Here is a 10,250-nt window from a genome sequence, read left to right on the forward strand (position 1 = left end):
ATTACTTGTGTTCATCTTGAAACAAAACAAAAAAGAGTTGCTTTCAGTTAAAACAACTGAAACATGCATTTTAGTCTAGGACTAGGCTCTTTATCTGTGAAACCGAGCAATAACGTTTAGGATAATAGTATATAACAAAGAAATTGCAACTTATGTTGCAATCAGGGTTATCTAAACTTTGCTGAGTTGGGTAATTCAGCCTAAAACTTGTGATCTGCTGTACACAGAAACCCATGTATGATAAAAGTTCTGCATCCGAAATCACATAATTTCCTACTATATAGCCTAGGTGGTGAAAAACAGTATGTGACAAAAGAAGTATGTCCGAATTCACAGTACTCATAAAGTGAAGGCAAAATGTACCCGGATGACCTACTACTTCTGGTGAGATTCTGTGTGCATACGATGGACACTTTACTATCCCATGAGGCCACGGGACGTAACTGTCGCTGGTAGGTCACATGATAATGACAACATGGTGAATGTAGTACATCCAGATTACATTCATAATACATAAAACATACCTTTTTTAGCGGTCCTTACATAATTACTTATTCAAAATAAGTATAATTAAGAGAGTGTGCGTTTTCAGACGCAGCCAAAGTGCGTAGACATCAGCATGACATTTTTGCTGGAAACTTATTTTACATATACATAACAGTACATGGAAGTTTATGGCCATTTATTATTATTCCAATACTGTATCTTAAGATGCAAGTCTTACATCTTAAGATACAGTATTGGAATAATAATAAAACTTAGGAAGTCTTTGTTTCCTTCTTACCCAGATTGTTGATCGCCTCAAGCTAGTTCCAGTATCATCTGCATATTGCACAGAAAAATGGGAAGAGCTTTCTCAAAAATCTCAAATGCAATCAGCTGGCTTTACACAATTTCTAGAAATCCGGATGCACAAGATTGAAATCGGTTCAGCTGCAAAAAAAAAAAAAAGTCATTAAGAAGTCAGTGAGCACTTTTCAGGAAGATCTACTAAGAACTTTAAGGCCTGGTTTCACAGACAGGGTTTAGATTAAGCCAGGATTAGGCCTAATCAGGTGCCTTAGAAAAACAAAACATTAATGGTGTGTATCTCGAGACAAAACAATGGCACTGACATATTTTAAGTGCAAGTTCCTTTCAGGTAAACCAGCTCAAGCATGCATTTTAGTCTGGGATTATCTTAAGCTTTGTCTGTGAAACCGGGGGTACGCATTTTAATAAGGCTTCTAGTTTAAACCTTATTAGCAAAAACAGGCTCAGAAGATGAGATTCACATTTGTAAATCTGTTCTTTCAACTGTCCGTTGTAATGAATTTTGTCTTGAAGAGTAGAAAGTCTTGCTGCTGATTTTTGAAATTTTGTATTGGTGGCTAATTCTGGTTTCAACATGTTTGGATTAAAAACACAGAATAACGAAAATTCTTTAGAGTAAAGTAAACCTTATATTGAGAGACACATCAGGACAGTTTCAGGACAGTTAACAGACAACACTTTATTTCTCAGATAAATCTTGTAACAAAACAACACATTTAAAACAGAAATACATCAAAAAGGAGTTATTCTCGATTTTAGTTTTCATTTCGTTTTGCCGACAACAAAGAACCTGAACAAATGGAGATGAGAATTAGCAGGGTGGAAAAATAACGGATTAAAATTTTCAAAAAACTTCAAATCGGACACCAATGCTGGAAAACCACTCGCTCACTCAGTCTGAGGACTACTTTACAACTACAACTTATGACATCTGATAAAACTCGCCTTTCCCAGAGTTCAAAGCACCCTAGTCCAGGGCTCCATCATCACTCACAGCAACACATGCAAATCCATGAAACAGATAAAGCACACATGAGACGAGAATAAAGACGAGTTGCGTAAAAATAAAAGCAAATGCACACACACACAGTTAAAGATTTTTAAACCTCACATTATGAAACACTAGAAGTAGTAAATGTAAGGTGACTGATTTGTTTTCTAATGACTAGAGCTTAAAGAGGAATCCTTGGCAAAACTACAATAAATTCTCATTAGTTTCTGCATTTGAAATTATGCTGGTATTGCATCTAATGCTTGTCATTTCACCAAAAAAAAAAAAAAAAAAACATTCTTAACACTTGTTGCAGATTTAGAAGGATCTGTACCAGGTGGTTTCCATGAAAATGATGATAGCAAAATAAATAATTTGATATACAGCATAACTGTCATATTCAAAACAGTAAAGATCCAACCTGTACAGGTTTCCAACCAAAAGATGCCATTAAATTTGTCATTGCTAAAACAGTGCAAGTAGTTCCAGTCATTTTCTGATGGCAGAATGCAAAGGGTAAAAACTGATATGGCATATATATATATATATATATATATATATACACATATATATATATATATATATATATATATATATATATATATATATATATATATATATATATATATATATATAATAATCTACTTCATTACACCACAGAACATTAATTTATTATTGTACTACTCTATAAACACTGGATAATGGTGTTGATCCATGCTAGATGTAATGAAATCTCGTGATTAGAAAATGGGTGAATCTCACAAAACTTGTCAAGAACATGTTCAGGTCATATTTCACCCCAAAATCAAAAAAAAAAAAATAAAAGATTAAGTTTTATACATAAAGATGAAATGAATGCTGTGTTTAGGATCACGAACGTATTTTTGCACTGTCAAATTATGCATAATTAAAGCACATTTTCATCTGAAATTCTCATTACTGTAATGCATACATATAATGAGAATTTAGGTTCAAATGTACTTACAAAAACTGTTCTGAAAATGCAATTTGTTTTTTTTATGCATTTTTTTCCTTTTCATTTTAGGGTGAAAAGTGGTTTTACCAATCACACAGTTTTATTGTGAATGGTCTTTTTTGTTTTGTTAAATGAATGAAAAAGAAAAAGAAATGGTTGGATCAATTCATTAGAATTCTAGGCATGGTAAAAAGCAAGTTTTATTGTAGTTTTGCCTGTAATTTCCATTAAAGAGTACAGCCCTGGTACAGTCCTCTAAAAGACTGATAGAGAAAGACAAGCACTATTCTTACACCAAAACCATCCGTGCCCCCCCCAGCCTCAACCCTTATCCAAGACCGAGTCTCTGCGATTTGAATAATTCGTTCATTTTTTTGCGTTTCCGAGATTGGTTAGAAATACCCAGCGGTTGTGATAGTTGGGTAGGAGTTCTGTAGTTGTGCTGAGGTCAGACCTTCGTAACGGTGCACTGACCGTCGGGACACCCAGACCGATCGCCGCTACTCGCTGGCCCTCCACCAGGGGGCGGTCTGTCCAAGTGCTGCAGTCTATGCCTACTACCCTGAGAGCCGCCCGTTTGCTCGTCGTCGCTTTCCTCAGCAACCTGCTCATCATCCTCCTCACTCGTGCCAGACTCGGACTCGTACCCCGAGGCGTCCGGAGCGGCCGAATCCTCTTCGTTCTCTGCGTCTTCCTCTTCAGGCTCGGCGGGGTTCACATTGAGTTGGCCGAGAGCGTGCACGAGCTGAATGTCGCTTGAGGAAGCAGGGCTGGTCAGGTGACCTCCTAAGACAGTCGGCGGCCTTACGGGAGCCGGAGCAAAGACTCCTTGAGGACGTCCTCCGCTGATCCCAGTGTCCGCTCCATCCGCAGAGCTCTCTCGCTCCGCCGTGGCTCCATCCACACTCACGGTTAAATCCGCGACGGCGGGCGCTGCAATGGGAACCGTTCCCGCTGTTACATTAGGGTCCGGATCGAGTCTTAGCCCGGCTACGCCTTTTTTAGGGATGTCCATCACATCCCTCTTCATCCTCCGCCTACGCCCGTGTTCGTTCCTCCTGTACTGCACCATGTTCTCCAGATCGGCCACGTAGAGGAATCCGGCGATTAGCATCTCGGCGCTCTTTTTGCCCTTGTTGAAAGCATCCTCTAGCTCTCGGCTAGTCCTCTCGTCATACTGCCACCATCCGTTACGCCCCTCGTAGTACCACGCGTGCCCACCGGTCCCCGCACCGCGTCCACCCGTCGCCGAAGCCTTCAGCTCATCGGGAGAGAGCAAAGTGGGACGCTCAAGGAAATCCTCAGGCACTTCTTGTCTGCAAAGTGCGCAGCGTTTGCTGTGCCACGAAGCCCCTTTCACGCAGAGGAAGCAGAAAACATGGCGGCAGGGCAGGCGTACGGGGTGGACGCAGCTCTGAAGGCAGATCGCGCACTCTGGGACGGGCAGGGAAGGAGACGACGGTGACGGACTTCCCTCAGTCACAGACTCCCCACTCACCTTCTTCCCCGAAGTCAGGGAGTCCATGGAAAGGTTAACCTCGCCGCAACTAGCCATACTGTGAAGAAAACAAAAATACAATCAATTCACACGCAGATCATGGAGAAATGTGCTGCCTATGCAGGATAATGTTCGTAGATGTTACAAACAAGGCACTGTTTACCAAACTATGTTGCCCAAGTCGACAAAAGTCACGAGTAAACAGAGGCTTGCCTGAGTTCTTTGTTCACTGTGGCTCTGTATAATTAAAGCTTTTGCAATTCTACTCTCTCATCTGATAAGTATTACTCCACTTACATAAGAAAAAGAGCGTCATTCATGTAGTATCTGTACATTTAAAAAAAACACATTGTTAATATCTGGAAGCACATGTAAAGTGGAACCAGAAGCACAACGAATGAGAGGAACGTCTACACTTTAATGCTTTCTTGAAAACATTTCTACTGACTCTAACATAAACCGTTCGGCTTGAATCTTGATAAGACAACCCGTGTAACATGCTCATAATAGCAGCCGGCCCAAATCTGATGCAGAAATGATCTAAATATATCATGACCCAAATCCTTACAGGCAATCCATTTACGGGACATTTTATGATGCTAACTAGCGGAATATACTAGAATATCAGACATTCATTTTAGCTTAGGTTTATAAGCAGGAAACAGCTAGAATGCAAAAGGCACAAACTGATTAAATAAATTACAAGTAGCAAAATATAATGTTTCTATGCAAACATTTACAATAAATATCAGCTATAAATAATCAGTTGGCTACATTTGTTAACAAAAGTTACAATAACATGTCAACTAGGCTGATTAGATGTTTAAAACTATTATTAATAATGGTAATAATAATATCAAAATCCAATATAAATATTTAAAAATGTAATTTAAATAGTCTTAATTTATAAATTATAAATCAGTAAAATGTTACATTTACTAACAAAAGCTAAAAATGATTGGAAAAAAATTATAATTATATTAGTAAATTATTTACAAGCAAACATTTAAAAAAATGTCAGCCATAAAGAATGAGTTACATGTAATGTCAGCAAGGCTGACTGGTTTAAAATAACACAAAACTTGTAGCATTTAAATGTTACATACGGAATATTAACAGAAGTTAAAAAAAGATAGATTGAAAAATATATATATTTATAAAACAATATTAATATACAAATATGTATATTCAAAAAATGGTTTAAATTGCGTTTGACTGTGATCATTGTGTTTTTGAATTGCATCACAGGCCCAAATCCCCCAACAACTCAAACACGAAACAGAAATCGATCCATTAATACATTTAGCTATTATATTAGCAAATGATCTCACTCCACATACTTAAAGAAAGATTTCTGAGGCTTTGATTGTGCTGATGTTGAGGTCAGATCATTGATGGATCAGATTGAGGCCTGTACACAAGACAACACCCCGGACCAAAACACAGCAAGAACAGCCTTATTTCACATCAAACCACAATACCTGAAGCCTTCACAATGATCAAATTATAAGCTACAAACATGTAAAGTGACAAATCTTCATCATCGGTTGGGTTGCTTGAATATGTGTTTCGATTTCTGCTGATTTTGCTGCGTTGTCTAACGTTAATGTCTTTCAGATTACTCACCTGACAAAATATCCGAAATGTCGCCTGTTTCTTTCAGCGATGATCAGATTTGGCTCATCTGCTAGTCACCGGATGACCGAGCATTGTTCGTTTATTGACGTAAATTGATCGGTAACGCTAGAATTTGTTCGACGCAGATGAACACAATAATGTTTTCACGGCTGCTCTGTGATAACAAGAGCGGCTGATGTGTGTTCGTGCGCATCCGCTCTGCGCACAACTTGCGCAGAACCATCAAAAATGCGACTCTCATACCAAGAAATTCAGTTTTAGTAGTGTTTTAAATCGCTGAGAAACATTACGTGACCGTGAACGGATCTGTATCATCATGAGACCCAGCATAGAAGGTTTTACCCCTCAAGCATTTTGACGGAATTATAGTATTTGGTGTAACAATAACTCGACAAAGTAGGCTATTTAAAAAAAATAAAAATAATAATAATAATACATATTTCAAACAAAAAGCATGGCCTACAGGAAAGTATTATAGTACTTCCATAATTCATCAACTCAAGAGTAAAAAATCGGCCATTTGTATAATATTTGACCTTATCTAACTATATAGTTGTATTACTTTGGCAGGTTAGTAGCCTAGGCTAGGCATTGTTGACAGACGAAATGGGCCTGTCATCGAGTTTTTTTTAATATATATGATAGCCTACTACATGCATTTTGGACATGCACAACATATAGCCTACCATAGTATACTTTAGAGCCCATTTTAATACTATGGCAGCTACATTAATAGGGTAACCATATAGTAGGCCTATTACCATCTAATTCTGTACCATGGTACCATGCACAAGACTTTTTGTAAAATATTTTTTTATTGGTTAAGGTAAAACATTTAGTTGTGAAAGGATGATTTGTAAAAGCATCTGATTTCACATGTCTGGAGTGTAACATTATCTTGCTGCTGGGACTTATTAATGATATGCATCCATTTTGTGTTATGCTTTATTTTCAAGACGTTGTCACTAGATGGCACAATTGTGTTAAAAAAAAGAAGAGTTGAAACAGAAGCTTGTCCCTTTGGGATTAGCAGTAAATCTGTCTACATAACCAACTAATTAAACTAGAAAAGGAATCTATTTTTACTTGTTGCAAGTGGGTTAAGACCACTTCTGATTTAGTTCTTCTTACAATCAAGCATTTTTTCTCTTAAAACTGTGATGGCACAGAGGATCAGAGTATAAAGTTGGCATATTTCCTGTTATGCTCACCGGACTGCATTAATCTCAATTATAGCGGGCAGTACAGTAATAAACATATCCGTGCCTATCCTCAAACATGATATTCACACTGCACGCCTGCAGGATTTTGCTTAAGCCCATCTGTAGGCCTTGTTCTTCCCGTATTACACTGTACAATCTCACGTCGCTGGATGTTCTTTGTCACATCTGCGCTCAAGGGAATGCTGTTTCATAGAGGATCAAATAACTCTTCTCAGTGTCTTTTTGTTGTGATGCAGAGATAATCAGTTGCGTGCAATCGTGTGTAACACACGGCACTAAATGAGAGAAGGTCTTAAATTAGAACGGAAAAGAATGCGTTATTCCCTGTGGCGTTGTTACGCTAGGATGGCTGTGTTTCAGTGTGTGTGTTTACATGTCTGAGAGCCATATGCATGAAATCAATGAGTGCTCATTTTCCACAGCTGTTAGTACGACGGCACATAAACCCTCTCAGTGTGAATGACAGAGATCTTTCACACGAGACCTCTCTCCTTCCACAGGAGGCTTTCTTTCCCATGCGCCATCGGTCTCCATTTCACCCTTCTGCTCAGCAAACTTCCCTCTAATTCCCACTTTTTCATTCAGTGCCACTTCTGAACTACTTCAGTGTTGGCTCCCAGGCCCTCGAGGATGATGGTAGTTTATGAACCATCATCTAAAGCACAGGAACTCGCTGGAACGTTTCCCCAGGGATCTCGTTCCTAACATGGTTTCCTCATCCCCTACGCCGGCACGAGGAAGAACCGCACTGCTCGCTTGTCCTCCTTTTTCACGTTTTCCTTTGAGCCGTGGCTTATTGTCAGCAGTTTTTCAAGGCTCCTGTCACTGGCAGCCACCTGGTAACAATAAGATACCATCAACGGCGGAGGAGAGGAGGCAGCTAAACTGGGGCGTTGTATTGAACGCACACACAGACTCGCAGTGTGAAAGTACTATGCAACACATTCATCTTCTCCGGTTATTGGAGCTACATGCAAGGCAAATATTCTCCCAGTCATTGTTATATGTATATGGTAAAATTAGAAATAAACATATTGGAGCTGGATTCCTGCTGAAATGACACAATGAGCTGACAGGAATGTCATGTGAGACCTCATTTGCAAACCCAGGTCACAGTTTGCATGGCACACATTCATCATTCATCATCAAGGGGATTGCATGTAGATTATTAGGCGATAGATAGTTATACTCGCAACTTTTCAGCGTAAAGTTCTAGATGTACTGCACCAAAACTCCCAAGCAATATCCTCTGTGACAGACGATAAACTTCAGGGCAATTAAAAGGCAATTACGCTTCGATTTTGGATTTTTGAACAGAAAACGAGTATGCATGCACAATATTAAACATTTATGGCTCTATAAAATCCCCAAATAGAACAACCTTTCTGTTTAAATTGAGCATAAATCAATGAGCATTATTTGTGGAACAATAATGATAATTAGGATGAGGCTTTATGTTAAGGTGGCATATAAAACAACCCGAGCTCTGTGTGTGTGTATAAATCTGAGCATTAATAGCAGAATTTAAACTTCAAAGCAATGAATCCTCGACAAAACAGAGCAGCATTAATCTCAAGATTATGCAAGCATATATTAAACATGCATGGCTGCATTACATCTGCAAATAGTGTTTGAGTTAGAAGAAAGATTTTTTTCTTGTGTTTAAGTTACAGTTGAGAATAATTCAGTGAACATTACAGGCAGGTGATACATGGAACAGTTATTATAATAAGAATATGATTTTATGATGCTGTGGTATATAAAATACCCTTGTGTGTGTGTTCAGTAGACTTTAAATTTCAAGGCAATGAAACTCAATTTGGCAAAACAGAAAAAGAGCAACATTAAAATGAATTATATCCATTTCTGTTCTCCTAATAAAATGAGTTTGTGTGTGTAAAATACTGTTGCATGCAGGTAATTTGAGGATCATTAATAAGTAGACTTCATGTGTTTTTCTCAAGAAAATGTGAGTGGTGCTTTATAAAAACCCCATCCCAACTGTGGGTGGTTGCCGGGCAATTGTTATGCAGTTGCTAAGGTGTTTTGGGTGATGCTTAGTGGGCCAAGTCAAAAATGTCCAACCTATATTCAGGTTGCTACTGTATAATATGTGGAATTGCTTGGTTTTATCATCAAACAGGTCAAAGTAATTTGGATGACATCATTAATTACCTAATAATTTACAAAGAAATGTGCAGCCTATTATATTTAACAAATTAATTCTGGTCCTGTGTGCCCAATAAAATATTGTTAAAATTATCGTCACATTTTTAATGTGATTTTATTCATATTTTTCTTTTCAGTTTTTTTTTTACACTGGATTTATGTTGCATCTTAATATTATTAATTATTAGTAATATTCAGCACACTATGTTCGTGCTGTGTGTATACCTCGGTTGCTGGAAGGCCAGGATCTATTTGTGTTGTTATCAGGACATTTTACGGTTACCAACATAATCTAATAGTTCAGATATTTGACATAATCAGCAATGTGTCATTTTATTTAAAGATTCCCTGGCATGCTTAATTTTGTTATTTTTTTTCAATTGGCGCATTCATCGGTCAAATATTTCTGAACAATCACCGCTCATCCCTCATATCATTCCGCGCGCTCTCTTTATAAAAGGAAGAACGTAGAATACTTCAGAAGTTTGAATAGCTAATTGGCGCCATCTAACGGTTCTAACAGTTAGGCTATCTGACTGTGGCAAAATATTTTGTGTAAAAAAAATGAAACGATTGAGAAAACAAAAGAACTGGATAAAAAAAAATCAGAAATTAATATGCCTACTGATTTATATTGTAGGCTTTAGTTTCAGCGAATCAAAATTTCATATACATGAATTTATTAATTTGTCTAGTAGTCGTGTAATAAGCAGAATAATACTGTCAGCCGGTCAAACTTATCTATTTCTGATTATGACCGACGGACTCGAGCATACTGACATATAGGCTACACGAATTGTTAAAAAAAACATACTGTACAGAATGCCTCAGGTAGCCTAATGTTTGTGACATCCCGTATATTTAGGAAAAAATTGCGTATTTTTATTGTGAGTGCGCGCGCGCAGGTTTGAGCGCTGTATAGGGATGATGCTGAGAGAGAGA

The 10,250-nt window shown here is 38.0% G+C and overlaps 1 protein-coding gene across 1 annotated transcript; it reads right to left on the reverse strand.

Moving 5' to 3' along the window:
- Positions 1–1,472: 1,472 nt before the first annotated feature.
- rnf146 (ring finger protein 146) lies at positions 1,473–6,157 on the reverse strand. The gene is made up of 2 exons (XM_081387257.1): positions 5,905–6,157; positions 1,473–4,336 (listed from the first exon to the last, which is right to left on the reverse strand). Exon 2 carries the CDS (start codon positions 4,333–4,335, stop codon positions 3,229–3,231), a length of 1,107 nt encoding a protein of 368 aa, XP_081243383.1. The 5' UTR covers position 4,336; positions 5,905–6,157; the 3' UTR covers positions 1,473–3,228.
- Between the last annotated feature and the right edge of the window lie 4,093 nt (positions 6,158–10,250).

This window comes from Scardinius erythrophthalmus, assembly GCF_964197995.2.
Source record: "Scardinius erythrophthalmus genome assembly, chromosome: 15".
In the NCBI taxonomy this organism is placed as follows: Eukaryota; Metazoa; Chordata; class Actinopteri; order Cypriniformes; family Leuciscidae; genus Scardinius; species Scardinius erythrophthalmus.

What these genes read in the sequence shown, in the direction of transcription:
- rnf146 (XM_081387257.1), bottom strand. Translation starts at nt 4,335, where the DNA reads ATGGCTAGTTGCGGCGAGGTTAACCTTTCCATGGACTCCCTGACTTCG.